The 17,122-nt window shown below is 38.5% G+C and overlaps 1 protein-coding gene across 4 annotated transcripts in view; it reads right to left on the bottom strand.

Annotated features, from left to right (window-relative positions):
* The window catches only part of UNC80 (unc-80 subunit of NALCN channel complex), a 225,416-nt gene that overhangs the window by 60,159 nt on the left and 148,135 nt on the right, over window positions 1-17,122 (bottom strand). For all 4 annotated transcript variants that reach the window (XM_040476105.1, XM_040476106.1, XM_040476107.1 and 1 more), the window contains 6 exons: window positions 15,376-15,476; window positions 14,262-14,348; window positions 10,482-10,665; window positions 7,974-8,068; window positions 6,248-6,337; window positions 5,422-5,523 (listed from right to left, as the gene is read on the bottom strand). In XM_040476105.1, coding sequence (XP_040332039.1) covers window positions 5,422-5,523; window positions 6,248-6,337; window positions 7,974-8,068; window positions 10,482-10,665; window positions 14,262-14,348; window positions 15,376-15,476 — 659 coding nt within the window. The remainder of the gene's footprint in view (window positions 1-5,421; window positions 5,524-6,247; window positions 6,338-7,973; window positions 8,069-10,481; window positions 10,666-14,261; window positions 14,349-15,375; window positions 15,477-17,122) is intronic.

Here is a 17,122-nt window from a genome sequence, read left to right as displayed (position 1 = left end):
ATCACTACAAGCAGGAAACCTACAGACATCACAATGACTCTAAACACATATCTTTCTATAATAACACTGAATGTAAATGGAGTAAATGCTCCAACCAAAAGACACAGGGTATCAGAATGGATAAAAAAAACAAGACCCATCTATTTTCTGTCTACAAGAGACTCATTTTAGACCTGAGGACACCTTCAGATTAAGAGTGAGGGGATGGAGAACTATCTATCATGCTACTGGAAGTCAAAAGAAAGCTGGAGTAGCCATACATATGTCAGACAAACTAGACTTTAAATTAAAGGCTGTAACAAGAAGTGAAGAAGGGCATTATATAATAACTACAGGGTCTATCCATCAGGAAGAGCTAACAATTATAAATGTCTATGTGCTGAATACGGAAGCCCCCAATAATTAATTATAAATAATTGTCATAAAACAATCAAAACACAAGCAACCTTATTGATAAGAATAAGGCAATTTCAGGGGACTTTAATACTCCACTTACAACAATGGATAAATCATCTAGACACAGGATCAATAAAGAAACAAGGGCCCTGAATGATACATTGGATCAGATGGACTTGACAGATATAGTTAGAACTCTGCATCCCAAAGCAATAGAATATATTTTCTTCTCGAGTGCACATGGAACATTCTCCAAGATAGATCACATACTGGGTCACAAAACAGCCCTTCATAAGTATACAAGAATTGAGATCATACCATGCATACTTCCGGACCACAATGCTATGCAGCTTGAAATCAACCACAGGAAAAAGTCTGGAAAACTTCCAAAAGCATGGAGGTTAAAGAACCCCCTACTAAAGAATGAATGGGTCAACCAGGCAATTAGAGAAGAAATTAAGAAATATATGGAAACAAATGAAAATGAAAATACACCAATCCAAAGGCTTTGGGATGCAGCAAAGGCAGTCCTGAGAGGAAAATACATTGCAATCCAGGCCTATCTCAAGAAACAAGAAAAATCTTGTTTTACAAATCTAACAGCACACCTAAAGAAAATAGAAGCAGAACAGCAAAGACACCCCAAACCCTGCAGAAGAAGAGAAATAATAAAGATCAGAGCAGAAATAAACAATATAGAATCTAAAAAAACTGTAGATCAGATCAACAAAACCAAGCGTTGGCTTTTTGAAAATATAAACAAAATTGATAAACCTCTAGCCAGGCTTCTCAAAAAGAAAAGGGAGATGACCTAAAGAGATAAATTCATGAATGAAAATGGAATGATTACAACCAATCCCTCAGAAATACAAGCAATTATCAGGGAATACTATGAAAAATTATATGCCAACAAACTGGACAACCTGGAAGAAATGGACAAATTCCTAAGCACCCACACACTTCCAAAACTCAAACAGGAAGAAATAGAAAACTTGAACAAACCCATAACCAGTGAAGAGATTGAATCAGTTCTCAAAAATCTCCCAACAAATAAGAGTCCAGGACCAGATGGCTTCCCTGGGGAATTCTACCAGACATTTAAAGCAGAGATAATACCTATCCTTCTCAAGCTGTTCCAAAAAATAGAAAGGGAAGGAAAACTTCCAGACTCATTCTATGAAGCCAGCATTACTTTGATTCCTAAACCAGACAGAGACCCAGTAAAAAAAGAGAACTACAGGCCAATATCCCTGATGAATATGGATGTAAAAATGCTCAACAAGATACTAGCAAATCGAATTCAACAGCATATAAAAAGAATTATTCACCATGATCAAGTGGGATTCATTCCTGGGCTGCAGGGCTGCTTCAACATTCGCAAATCAATCAATGTGATACATCACATTAATAAAAGAAAAGTTAAGAACCATATGATCCTGTCAATCGATGCAGAAAAAGCATTTGACAAAATTCAGCATCCTTTCTTAATAAAAACCCTCGAGAAAGTCGGGACAGAAGGACCATACTTAAACATCATAAAAGCCATTTATGAAAGGCCCACAGCTAATATCATCCTCAATGGGGAAAAACTGAGAGGTTTCTCCCTGAGATCAGGAACACGACAGGGCTGTCCACTCTCACCGGTGTTGTTTAATATAGTGTTGGAAGTTCTAGCATCAGCAGTCAGACAACAAAAGGAAATCAAAGGCATCAAAATTGGCAAAGATTAAGTTAAGCTTTCACTTTTTGCAGATGACATAATATTATACATGGAAAATCTGATAGACTCCACCAAAAGTCTGCTAGAACTGATACACAAATTCAGCAAAGTCGCAGCATACAAAATCAATGTACAGAAATCAGTTGCATTCTTATAAGAATAAGAATAAGAATAAGAATGCGAATAAGAATGCTTCTAATAATGAAGCAACAGAAAGACAAAGAAACTGATTGCATTCACAATTGCACCAAGAAGCATAAAATACCTAGGAATAAACCTAACCAAAGATGTAAAAGATCTGTATGCTGACGAGTATAGAAAGATATGAAGGAAATTGAAGAGGATATAAAGAAATGGAAAAACATTCTGTGCTCATGGATTGGAAGAATAAATATTGTCAAAGTGTCAACACTACCCAAAGCTATCTACACATTCAATGCAATCCCAATCAAAATTGCACCAGCATTCTTCTAGAAGCTAGAACAAGCAATCGTAAAATTTGTATGGAACCACAAAAGGCCCCAAATAGCCAAAGTAATTTTGAAGAAGAAGACCAAAGCAGGAAGCATCACAATCCAGACTTTAGCCTCTACTACAAAGCTGTAATCATCAAGACAGCATGGTATTGGCACAAAAACAGACACATAGACCAATGGCATAGAATAGAAACCCCAGAACTAGACCCACAAAAGTATGGCCAACTAATCTTTGACAAAGCAGGAAAGAACATCCAATGGAAAAAAGACAGTCTGTCTCTTTAACAAATGGTGCTGGGAGAACTGGACAGCAACATGCAGAAGGATGAAACTAGACCACTTTCTTACACCATTCACAAAAATAAACTCAAAATGCATAAATGACCTGAATGTGAGACAGGAAACCATCAAAACCCTAGAGGAGAAAGCAGGAAAAAACCTCTCTGATATCAGCCGCAGCACTTACTTGACACATCCCCAAGGGCAAGGGAATTAAAAGCAAAAATGAACTTGGGACCTCATCAAGATAAAAAGCTTCTGCACTGCAAAGGAAACAACAAAAATAAAAGACAACCAACGGAATGGGAAAAGATATTTGCAAATGACATATCAGACAAAGGACTAGTATCCAAAATCTATAAAGAGCTCACCAAACTCCACACCCGAAAAACAAATAACCCAGTGAAGAAATGGGCAGAAAACATGAATAGACACTTCTCTAAAGAAGACACCCGGATGGCCAACAGGCACATGAAAAGATGCTCAACGTCGCTCCTCATCAGGGAAATACAAATCAAAACCACCCTGAGATACCACCTCATGCCAGTCAGAGTGGCTAAAATGAACAAATCAGGAGACTATAGATGGTGGAGAGGATGTGGAGAAAAGGGAACCCTCTTGCACTGTTGGTGGGAATGCAAACTGGTCCAGCTGCTCTGGAAAACAGTGTGGAGGTTCCTCAAAAAATTAAAAATAGACCTACCCTATGACCCAGCAATAGCACTGCTAGGAATTTACCCAAGGGATACAGGAGTGCTGATGCATAGGGGCACTTTTACCCCAATGTTTACAGCAGCACTCTCAACAATACCCAAATTATGGAAAGAGTCTAAATGTCCATCAACTGATGAATGGATAAAGAAATTGTGGTTTATATACACAATGGAGTACTACGTGGCAATGAGAAAGAATAAAATATGGCCCTTTGTAGCAACATGGATGGAACTGGAGAGTGTGATGCTAAGTGAAATAAGCCATACAGAGAAAGACAGGTACCATATGGTTTCACTCTTATGTGGATCCTGAGAAACTTAACAGAAACCCATGGGAGAGGGGAAGGAAAAAAAAAAGAGGTTAGAGTGGGAGGGAGCCAAAGCATAAGAGACTCTTAAAAACTGAGAACAAACTGAGGGTTGATGGGGGGTGGGAGGGAGGGGAGGGTGGGTGATGGGTATTGAGGAGGGCACCTTTTGGGATGAACACTGGGTGTTGTATGGAAACCAATTTGACAGTAAATTTCATATTAAAATAAAAAAAAAAAGATCTTGCAGTTTTACCCAACACCTCACATTTTGTAACACATTCACAATTCAGGTAGTTAATACTAACTCATATATGTGTGTGTGTGTGTGTATGTGTATTTTTTTAATTTTTTATTTATTTTTTATTTTTAAGTAATCTCTACACGTGATGTGGGGCTTGAACTCACAACCCCCGAGATCAAGAGTTGGCATGCTCCAGTAAGCCAGCCAGATGCCCCAATGCTAACTGTATTTTTAATTATTTAATTGGTCTAACTCTGTACCATTCTCATTCATTTCATGAAGGTATTTTTGAACAGTCTGATGCCAAACTGATCTTGATATGTGCAAAAAACCTGAAATGATAAATTATCCTGAAATTCTGGTTTAGACATTTTATTACAAATAAGTGAATGTAACATATAGACTGTATTCAAATTGTATCATTATTAGAATTGTGGACTGTAGCAATATTTTGCATGCAAACTAGTGAATTTCCTTATTCTGGTCTTCAATCTTAAATATAAGTACAACTGCTTGATTACATTTCCTACTCTTTTAAGGGAAGTTAGTAACATGCCTAAGGTCAGATGACTGGTCAGTGGCAGAGCTATGACTGTGTCCAAATCTGTATACCTTAGTTCAGTGCTTTTCTCAAGCATAATACATTTGTCCCTTTTATTTTATTTTTTCCCAGCTAGTGTAAACATCTCGGGCAAACTTCTAATAGCTACATTATGTGTGCTTCCAATCCTGTTTTACAAAACTGTGAAAAGAAAACTTGGAAACTAGTAGGTAAATAAATTAGATTTCTAGTTGTAGGGCACCTGGGTGGCTCAGCCGGTTAAGCATCTGACTGTGGCTTAGGTCATTATTTTGCGGTTCATGAGTTCGAGCTCCACATCGGGCTCTATGCTGACAGCTCAGAGCCTGGAGCCTGCTTCAGATTCTGTGTCTCCCTCTCTCTCTCTGCCCCTCCTCTGCTCATGTTCTGTCTGTCTGTCTCTCTCTCAAAAATAAATAAACCTTAAAAAAAATAAAAGAAGAAAATTTGTAATGTTTATACCCAACAATTTGTTATAGTATTAATCCAACTGAGTGTTCCTTAATACCTCTCCATTATAATCCCATTTATGAAAACTAACACAGTATTTTGGGGAATTATTGATCAAGGGCCTATCTATCAACTCTCTCTAGAGAGGATTGCATCGGAATCATAGAATCTCAGGGTTGGCAACAAACACATTTACTGATCATCTATCCCAATGACTTGACAAAACCATATAATTAAACAGAGATGGTCAGGCACCTGTTTCTGAATGAGCTCCTGTCCTTTCTCTGGATGCATATGTACAAGATTCAGCTGTGGAGATACTGACCTCCGAAAAGGATAAATATCCCGAACATAGGTCTGTGGCAGGATTACACAAAGAGAAAACAAGAGTTCAAATGATTAAAACTTTACTGTCATTTCCTCTTTACCCAAAGGTCAAAGAAAGCTATGTATTTGATAATGGTTTAATCACTTTATGCTTCCCAATTCTATAAAATCCCAGGGAAGATAACCCCCCCTCCTCAGGAACGTGTCAAACCATTTAGGCTTAGCACCCTTTCCAAACACAAGGGTGCTGCATCAGGAGCAGAGGAGCCAAAGGCAATTTAATAAATGACATTCTGGAGGATGGTCACTGTAAAGTGATGTCAATGATCTTCTTGAGGAGCCCTTTTGGTCATTAGGTCAGGTTATCACAGTCATGCTTAACATAATAGAAAGAGGGACAACAATGACTTTAGCATTCCAAATAGACCATAGTTATTATATGGGCAACTTAATTTTTCATCAAGAGGTGATAGTAATGAGTAACATAGTGCTCTACTTGCCTTATATCCTTTAATTATTGCAACCTATAGTAGATAATATCATCATCATCTTCATTTTACAGACAAGGAAAATGAAAGGTAACAAGGTACCATGACTAGTCCAAAGCTATGCTGACAGTAAGGTGGTGTCACCTAAGTGACCATATTCCTAACCTCTAAACAGCGATACCTCCCTGAGTGAGAGGGACATTCAGGAAAGGCATGACAAGTTCCTGACATAAGTCAACATGAGTGCCATTACTGCATGGTCTCACCTTATTGTAGTGGATAAGATTCCACCGTTTATCCATGAGAAAATAATGTGTTGACTGAGATTCTGGGATATTAAAAAACTCCAGACACTCCTAGAACAATAACAACAAATATAAATAAATGTTAACCCGGAACATATTATGTGCCAGGTAGTAAGCCGAAAGATACAAATATCCTAAAAACAAGGTAACGGCTTACAAGGATTATTATATCTAATATACTTTTTATATGTATATATATGGATACACATTGGATTTGGATATACAGTTCCGAAGAATGATACAATAAAGCCTAGTCATATAATATAAACCATCTGCCCTCCATGCGCTAAAAGATATACAATTAAAAATTCAGATGGAGTAGTGAACTGTGGAGGCATACTGGCATCTACTGGTCTCAATGTCAGGAAGAAAGCATGTTTAGTGACACCATTAAACATAATAGAAACTACAATTCATTGAGCAATTATTATATAGTGTATTCTAAGTTCAATGCTTTCCATGTAGACAACTTGTATGACTTCACTAGTGTGCCAGTACTGGTGAAAAAGAATCCGAGCCCAGAGAGGTCCTGTTTGATGTAGGACCTGTTGGTTCTAGTGGAATCAGGCTTTGGACTTACTCTGCCCTCATGCTACTCTGTCATTCAGTGTGAGTTGGAAAACGGAGTGGTTGCTGAAGTTTGCTCCATTAGGCCTTAGAAATTCTCTGGAGATGTCTGGGTGAGGCCTGAGGAGGTTTAATGACCCTTTGTACTGAAATAAGATATACAGGTTTGGTACAACTGAATTTTTCAGAGGCCTTTTCTGCTTATGTCTGGGTCTGGAGCAGTGTTCCAGGAAATCAGATTACCAAAAGTTTGGAATCCAGGTAAGTTGGGAATGGCTGTAGTAGTTTATTTATTACCTTATCTTAAAAACTTTACAGGCATGTGTAACCATGGATTGCCTTTTTTTGGAGGAGCACAATCTCCATAATCATTAAAACTACTTTCTTGACCCACCTGATTTATTCTCAGATATGTGTTTTCTGCCTCTCCACTAATTTCTGTCAGTGCAAGTCAGACTGGATCCACGCAACTAGAGACCCTTTCTGTGGCAGGATCATCAGCCTGAGAGCTGGCAAACCCAGGGCACCTCCAGCACTACCCCAAGTGGTGCCAGGAAGCTTCTAAGCAGGAAGAGACAGCATTCCAAGGGGAGTTAGGAGGACACACTAGAGCTTTGGGCCGCTGCTTTAGCTGAGAGAGAACCTGCATGCATTTGCACCTCAATGCAGAGCAAAAATGTCAGTGTGGGGGGAAATTATGCAAGAAAATAGGGGAAGTACACAATAGTGGAACAGATTCTACCAGAGATAAATAAATGCATATATTCATTTGAAGACAGAAAAATGCCACTTAATTCTAAACTGGGTGGGTCAGTAGCCATAGTTGTAGACATTGTGCATTAAAAAATCACTTCTGTCGGGGTGCCTGGGTGGCTCAGTTGGTTGAGCATCCAACTTCGACAGGTCATGGTCTCGCAGTTCATGGGTTCCAACCCCACGTTGGACTCTGTGTTGACAGCTCAGACCCTGGAGCCTGCTTGGGATTCTGTGTCTCCCTCTCTCTCTGCTTTCCCCGCCTGCCCTGCCCCCCACCCTACCCCTGCTCACACTCTCTTTCTCAAAAATTAAAAAAAAAAATAAACTTTAGAAAAAAATCATTTCTGTCCAAAGCCATCCCTACCTTTAGCAGGGCTTCAAACTGAGTGTCCTCATGGACTGGTAACTGGGTTGGGATATCACACTCATTCTGTCCATGAACTACCAAGGTTTTGGTACCTATAGAAGGCAAACACAATAATAAACTGAACTCTGCTATAAGAAAGTTTATATTTAAGGCATAAAATATTGGGGCGCCTGGGTGGCGCAGTCGGTTGAGCGTCCGACTTCAGCCAGGTCACGATCTCGCGGTCCGTGAGTTCGAGCCCCGCGTCGGGCTCTGGGCTGATGGCTCAGAGCCTGGAGCCTGTTTCCGATTCTGTGTCTCCCTCTCTCTCTGCCCCTCCCCCGTTCATGCTCTGTCTCTCTCTGTCCCAAAAATAAATAAATAAAAAACGTTGAAAAAAAAATTAAAAAAAAAAAATTAAAATATTATCAATAGGCTGATGTTTTTCTTGTTATGATTGTTACTATTAGTGAGTGCTTAAGGTAAATTATCCACTGAACAAATATCACTCCTTTATAGTTAAATATATGTTATAAATATATTTATTTATCAGGGGCACCTGGGTGGCTCAGTCAGTTACGTGTCCAATTCTTGATTTCAGCTCAGGTCATAATCTCACATTTTGTGGGATCGAGCCACACATGGGGCTCTGCCCTTGAAGCACACAGCCTGCTTGGGATTCTCTCTCTCCCTCTTTCTCTGCCCCACCCTGCTTGTGCTCTGTCTCTGTCTCTCTCAAAATAAATAAGCATGAAAAAAATTTAAACAATATTTACTTATTAAATAACAATAGCTACCATTTATGGAATTCCTGATAACTTTACATGTATTTTATATGCAAAATTATATTTAAATCTCATAGCAACCCTATGGTATGGGTATTATTATTTTCATTCTACAAATAAGAAAACAAAGAAAATAGATTCTTACAAGTAAGAACGTATAAGTAACAAAGACACATTTATTTAGTAGAAGAGTTAGCATTCAAACCTTAAGCATTGCAACAATATATCCCTTATTTTAAATGAGATGATCTTGCAATAATGGTTGAAAAAATATAAACAAGAGATATGAGCAAAACCATGACAAGTTTCCAAAATGTAGTTTAAATTTACATTTTCTCAATTCTACTTGGCTCTGAGTTAATACTTATTCTACTTCATTCATTCATTATAAGTCTTTGCAAATATTATGATATACCTTGACTTTTATTTTTATTTTCTTTAAAAAATTTTTTTTTCAACGTTTATTTATTTTTTTGGGGGACAGAGAGAGACAGAGCATGAACGGGGTAGGGGCAGAGAGAGAGGGAGACACAGAATCGGAAACAGGCTCCAGGCTCTGAGCCATCAGCCCAGAGCCCGACGCGGGGCTCGAACTCACGGACCGCGAGATCGCGACCTGGCTGAAGTCGGACGCTTAACCGACTGCGCCACCCAGGCACCCCTTATTTTTATTTTCTTAATGAATGTTGGCATTTATTTATTTATTTTATAAGTTTATTTATTTAAGCAATCTCTACACCTGACATGGGGCTCAAGCTCATGACCACTGAGATTAAGAGCAACATGCTTTGCCTTCTGAGCCATCCAGGCGCCCCAATACCTTGATTTTTAATGAGCTGTTTTTAAGTATATGAATGACAATATGAGTTTCTTTGCTATAATAAAAACTGATCACTTTGTTGGATAACAAGCATTATGGAATGCTTGCTGTGAGTCAGTTACGACAGCATGTGTTTTACCTACCTAGACTCATTGATTACTGGTGATTGTGAATGATGAATCACATCCTTATTTTACACACGAGTAAAGACATCCTGAAAAGGTGATGCACTTTTTCCTAGCTAATATTAATTGTACAAATAATAAATGGCAGCAACATGACTTTCATGGCCTGCCATACCCTGTGTTTTTATCTCGATATAATTTTGTCTTTCTCTTAATTTTAATACACGTATCATCTCATATTTCCTTAGTCACTGCACCAGGATAAAGACTTGGCAGAATTCGTATCTTGAACAAAAAACAGCTATCCAAAGCGAAAAGGAGCCGCAGCTAGAGTTTACATCACACTTCATGTTCTTTTGTTCTTCTCCTTCTTCCTGCTTGTCCCTTTTCCAATTTTTCATAAAGCCACCTCTCATACACTTTACAAAGATCTGGGGTCCATGCCATGCAAACAATATTATTCCCCTTGCAGTGCCAAACATTCATTCAAAAAGGCTCTCTGTGCAACTGGCCCTCTGCGATAGACTTAAATAAATCTTCAACCTTGGCAGCCCTTCAAGGGCCGATTCACGTGGATCTTAGTTCTGATGTCTCCCCTTTCATCTGGCAATTGCAGACTTTTAAAGGGTCTATTGTATTTCTTCAGATCGTATTAAACAAAAATTCTTTGATGCGCTCGACACCAGGGTCAGGACTCTGAAAATTTTCTCATGAATGAGAGAGACGGTTGGTCTTTAAACGGGTTATTTATACTCTTAAAAAAAAAGTTATATCATCCAAAGCAGTAGCAGATTACCTGGCATGGAAGCAGTCACCAGGAGCTTTACCTCACACTGCTCCTTCTTCATGGTCTGCTTCAGATCCTTGAAGAAGAGGCCCTCCACGTAGCCCACCACCTCCCACAGGAAAGTCAGAGTGGCTGAAATGGCATCCATCCCCCACTCACAGGGGGTCCGCACAAAGTACATGATTAATCCCACCTAAGAGAACAGGAAGAGGTCACAAAGCCACAGTAATCCTGAGCAAACATTCTCATTCCCTTGGCTTTTCTTTCCTTAATTAAATGTTCTTTTGTCCCTTCATATTCTCTGCTCAACAGGTCCTCTAATACTTTCAATGGTCATAAGCAAGAGAGGGTATAACTGGAAAACCAACCAGAACAGGTTGCCATATATTTTTGTGTATCACTAAGATGGTGATTTCTCAAGAGGAAAGCAGAAGATTGTTTTTCCAGGCTTCAAGTCCCTTGGTAGCTCAAGTACTGAGGCCACCCCAAATTAATCTCTACATGATGTTTTCCCAAACAGTATTTGCAGCTTGGATTATATCTAACAGTCTGAACCAATGAACACTCTGCTTGGCTAAATGGTGAACTTAAGAGTTTTTTGTTCTTGTCACCTAAAATCTTGAAAAGCTCTGTGTCCTTTGGTGCATGTTTAAATTTACACTTAAAATGTTTCATCATAAGGTAATTTTTTTGTTGTTAATAGGAGTAGAATATGTTAAATACTCTATACATTGAAATAAAGGGAGGATTGACTATATTGGAATATGTATTTCCACAAATTTGATGAAAGAAGTTTTAACTACCCTATTTAACAGTGCACAAAAAATCATAAAGAAATTATGTAAAATTTTTTCCCCACTGCGGCTTTTTCTATTGTTTCCTGAAAAATTTCTTAATCTTAGAAAACTTTCTAGTTATTTTGAAAGAATCAACCTATGGTGTCACTAACCTAAAATTGCTTTGACGGTTCTGTAGGCTAAACACCCGAATGAGGGCCAAACCTCGTCTCTAGTGGAAATCTACCAAAGACAGGAAAAAGACAGGAAGTCCTATGGGTTTAAAGTGCCTTGATCCATCAGAAATGAGGCTTCTCTAAAACTCATGAAGCACATTCGATTCTTTCTCCTATGTATCTGTCAATGCAGTCTGGTGGTATTGGGGATGGTCAGGGTGAGGCTGCAGAGGAACAGTGGTTGAGAGGGCAGACATACTGAAGAAGTGTTAGTGCATATTTGTAAATTGAAGATTTGGAGGTTTATTCCCTTAAAACTATCTGGGCACCAAATCCCTTTGAAAGTTTTCACACCCCCTGCCCCCAAATGTGCTCAAACCCCGGGTGAAGATCAATGGGTCAAAGTTAAGCAGTGAAATGTCTCTAACAAAGTCTGGAAGAGATGGGTCAGTGGTCCCAACATCCCCACTATACACATCCTTAATAGTCATTAGAGAAAAGAGATATATAATAAGGGTAATGGTTTAAAAATGACTCTGCCCTTCACTGTTTTGCTGTTCTAAGTATAAGACCTATTCTATAGTCCAGTCAAGGCATCCATGTGCTTGGGATTTGGGGAAAGATTAGGGTTTAGAGAGAAATGCAAAAACAAGAATTTATATTCAAGTACAATAGGATTATACAGCAAAGCCAAAGTGTTGCCAGGCCTATTCTTTATTAACTGACCTAGTCAGTTACCTAGCTGGGAGCACCTTTGTGGGCCAATAAGGTTTATTTTCAGTTGACAGAAGAGAGTATGGCAAAAACGGAAATGAATGTCCATCTTCTTATCCCAGAGCTAAAAGACAATGGAGAGCAATGGTCCTGGTAAGTATCCCCCCTACCCAGTGACCCAAGGGAATGGGCAGACACCTGAAGGGGCTTTTGCTTCCAGTCTTTGGGTCTCTAGCAAAGGTTCAATTCAGGGCCTTTCGATAGCACCCAGATGCCACATGATAGGTCACATACTTAAACTGAGGAAGGCCCTGACATTTGACTTTAATAACCTACCTTTGGTTTTTGCGTGGTGTAGACAGGACCAAGAAGTAGCATAAAGTTTGGCTGGAAAGCTTTCTGGATAGAATTGCCACAGACTGATGTCACCGAGCATACTGCACCAGTCAGCGGCTTTCCTAAGCTGTAGCCATCTGGGACATGCAACTAGAACTTAGAGGTGTGTATAGCACCAGCAGGAGCCGAGGTGAGGTTCTCTCAGCAGGCACCACGTGGAGCCCACAGGACCCAAGTCATAGCAACCATGGGCATTGGTTTCCACTAGCCAGGCATCTAGCAACCAGCCAGATAAAGAACGCTGTCTCACAAAGGGAGGAGTCGGAGCAAATGTTGAATAATAGATAGAATGCTGAACGAATGTAGGAGTGCTGAGAATACTCACTCCGATTTTGCCCTTCCATCTTGTTTGTGTTCATGCAGTAATTTTCCTTGGGGCTACATGTTCCAGGTCCCTTGGAGGTTAATGTATGCCCTGACCAGAATGCAGGAAAGCTTGTTCTGAGCTTCCTTCTGGTGCACAGATGGTACCACTTTAGATAACTACCTGTTCACTTCACCTCATTGCCCTTGCTCTATATAAAAGCTCTAGATGATGGTGTGGACTTCACGGAAAATAGCTGCATAGCACTTGGATTGGCGTCTGTTGCATCTCCCCCCCACCCCCCCCACCGCCGTCAGTAAGTTACCCCGGGTAAATTCTGTGTGAACAAAATGGAGTGGCTTGCTTCATTTTTCCATATCAAAGGGCCTCAGTCTGGAGGATGCTGTCCCTCCTCCACCTTCCAACAACAAAGGTCTTTTTTCTTTCCAACTCCACATAGTGTTTACAGACGAAAGAAGTTGGAAAAAAAATAGGATTCCTAGGGGTTTTTTTTAGCCAGGAAAGACCGAATGCTATCCAAAGTTACCATTTATACATTTTTATCAGTCTGAACTTAAAAGTGGATTTGGACACTTATTTATATTCTTTCCTTTGTCACCCAGCTGGTGGGCACTCATGAGGAAAACCAAATCAGTCATAGAAAAGAGAAAGGGATTACAAATTTTCTCTGCACAGAGGAGCTGTAATGTTAAATTTATCATTTCGCTGCAGATGCATTTGGATTCCGCTTCTATTTCCCTACCTGCTAGAAGACTGACAATAGTGAGGGAGAATGAAGTTCCCCCAATGCAGACATTCACTTGGCTATCTGTCTGTCTGGATTAAGGTGCAGTTTCAAAGAACAGGCATCAGGCTAACCACCCCAAAACTGCATATTCATTTAGGGAGTAACATCCTAAAGAAACTGGTAAATTCTGGAGGGTTCAGGAAGGAGCTGTCAGGATGGTTTAAAGCAAAGATAGTCACTATGGAAAAATACACTCACAGATACTTTCCATCTAGGGCAACTATTTGCCTGTGTGTGTGTGTGTGTGTGTGTGTGTGTGTGTGTGTGTGTGTGTTTTAAAAAGCAAGATAGAAAAAGGGAAAAATGACTAAAATGACATATAAGTTTTCACAACAGAAAACCCAAACTAAGAAGCAACATAAGGAAGTTGTATAGTGCCAAAGGAAGGCAGAGATGAAATGGATGTTTACTGAGTGCCTACTACATGCCAAGCAGAGTGTCAGGAGGGGCTTCCCTATACAAACAGGGGTGAATTTAGCTGACCATGGTTTACCTCCAGCCACCACATTAATGGGGGGGGGGGGTTATTGAAAAAGTTTCCTATGAATTTTTCCTCATGTTGCTGCTTCCTAATTGGAAATGAACATTTACAACTTACTGGAGGCTGAAACTTACCAAGTAGTTGAATAGGATGTGAGATGTCTGGGCAGGAAAGTCTCCAATATTTAAGAGAAGTTTGCGCAGCATGTACATTAACTCATCCTGAAAGAAGAACAGAATGTCTACATCTCGTTCAGCTACCATGCTTTAGGACATAAATTTAACTTCTTAAAAAGTGGGGGAGGTTCCTGCTTTTCCCTCATGTTGATTTCCATTATGTTCAGCATTTTAATATAGTATATGTGATACTTATTAAACAGTATTTAAGCCAACAGTAACACCTTTGCTTAGGAGCCAATCTGAAATAACTGAGCAGTAGTTAGACAAGTTCTTTTCTTTCTTTTTTTTTTTTTTTTTTCAATAAAAAGTTAGACCGTGTCTATAGGTCACAGGCAAATCACAGGAAAGGTATATATTTAGCCAATTCTATTTGCTATGACTTCCAGGTGTGATGCAAATGTCAGGCAGACCTATCTTGAGATACCATTAAATATACACAGTTTCATGGACTTCACAGGTCTGCTTCCTGGGTTTTGAGTCAAAGAGATAAAGTTAGGTCAAGAGGGAATAAATAGAGATGTCTGTAAGTCACCTTACCTTTCAGAAACTAAACTTGATCTTCTATAGAACAAGACCATAACACAGAAATGAACAAATACTTTTAATCATCAGTGTGTTTTGCCATTGCTCAGAAAACTACTTTATTTGTCATAATCTTTTTACACAGGTGGCCTGCTGAATTAGATTGTCTTGATTAATGGATAGTTTCAACATATTCTAATAATCCCACCTGTATCACAGACTACTAAGCGATCAGAATTTAATAAATATATTCATTACTAAGAACACTATACTGAATTTAATCTTTGCTTAAAAGACTGAAAATCTTTCAGTAACTTAGGTTATCACTACCAGTGCACCAAACACAAATGGAGACATCAGTCGATGGACAAATTTGAAAGAAAACAGCAGGTTTAGTACTGCTCATCATTACCATTTCCTAAAGAACTTATTTGCTGTGTATCAGAAATTGATGTTCTATGCATAGCACTATGAAATCCATTGTTTGCTTTTAACAGTGTTCGCCCACAGTGCTACACAGCTATACTACAAAGAAAGAAGAATTTACTTGTCTATTGCTGATGGTCAGTTTTTCCAGAAAATGTCGAAGAACTGTCGATGGATCTTCAATTAGACAATTCCATAAGACTTGTTGGGCCACAGCACTCACTTCAGAAGAGAGAAGACATTGAGCATTTGTCTTAAATAAAGTATTAGATAAACTATTCAAACAATTTACTAAGATTTTAATTAGTATCTTTTTTTTTTTTTGCCTTAACAATGTTCTGTAAACACTTTTTCTGTTGAAAGGTAGGTATTTGTTCTCATTGTTACTTGTTTCTGAACATTTTCACCTATAAAGAAAAGGTAACGAAAAAGTATAGGGTGATCTTTAGATTTTAGAATTGCTTTTGTAAAGAATACATTTGTGATTTACAGTGATATATCATTCAGCCTTAAAAGAGAGAAATCTTGCCATTTGTGATAATGAAGATGGACTTTGAGGGCATTATGTTCAATGAAATAATTCAGACAGAAAAAGACAAATACTGTATGATCTCACTTATATGTGGAATCTAAAATAAACCAAACTCATAGATACAGAGACCAGATTAGTGATTCCCAAAAGAGGGGGTAGGGTAAATGTTTGAAGGTGGTCAAAAGGTAAAAACTTCTGATTATAAGACAAATAAATCCTGAGGATGTAATATACAGCATGGTGACTAGAGTCAACAATACTGTATTGCTTATTTGGAGGTTGCTAAGAGAGTATATTTTAAAAGTTCTCATTATAAGATAAAAATTGTTACTACGTGTGGTAATGGGTATTACCTAAACTTATTGTGGTAACATTTCATAACATACACATATATCAAAGTATTATATTGTACACCTAAAACTAATACAATGCTATATAACAATTATATCTCAATTTAAAAGGAAAGAGGGATGCCTGGGTGGCTCAGTTGTTTAAGCACCTGACTCCTGATTTCGGCTCAGGTCATGATCTCAGTTTGCAAGATCAAGCCTGGTGTCAGGCTCTGTACGGACAGCACGGAGCCTGCTTGAGATTCTCTGTTTCTCCCTCTCTCTCTCTGCCCTTCCTTGCTCTCTCTCTCTCTCTCCCTCCCTCTCTCAAAAATATATTAATAAATAAACATTTTAAAAAATGAATAAAATAAAAAGAAAGACTACATTAGTGAATCTTTGTTTTGGAAATTACCCTAATTTTAGGAGTGATAAATATTTGTCAAATTAAAGTCATATTTTAATATTGGTTGCATGGAGAAATTTCTAAAGTAATTATTCGGTTCTTAGAAAATGTGTTTTGGTTTATAATGCATATGAATTAGAGATGATCTTTTACTGTTCATGTGAGTGCTTTAAATAGTATCTCCTTTAGTGAGATGAAGTAGTTAAGCCAGTGGTAATTAGGTTCCCACTTCTATGAGGATGTCTTAGGAATAAATAATTATTCCTGATGTGAAGAAAGTGCTTCTACTACTTTGGGGAAAACAATCAGGCCAAGACTGCCTGGAAGTGCCCAAGCTAGGAAAGCAGGTGGGTAGAAGTGAGTGGTAGATAAGCACTAAATGATCTTGAGTCTAAATGGTTTAATTAGTTTAGTGTTCTAAACTATAAATATGGAATTCAGCATGAATGTGTCGTTCGGTCTATATTTTGAATAAATGATACCATCTTTTTGCATCAGAAACTAACCTTCCAATTAAAAGTATGGACTATATAAATAAATAATATGAACAAGAGATATGTAAATATAGCTTTAGTTTCTGTGTGTCTTTATAAATAATTAA

The sequence above is a fragment of the Herpailurus yagouaroundi genome, unplaced genomic scaffold (assembly GCF_014898765.1).
Source record: "Herpailurus yagouaroundi ecotype Mexico unplaced genomic scaffold, PumYag 140, whole genome shotgun sequence".
Lineage (NCBI taxonomy): Eukaryota > Metazoa > Chordata > Mammalia > Carnivora > Felidae > Herpailurus > Herpailurus yagouaroundi.
The sequence above is the reverse complement of the archived record's forward strand: the minus strand, read 5'-3'. Positions and strand labels throughout refer to the sequence as shown.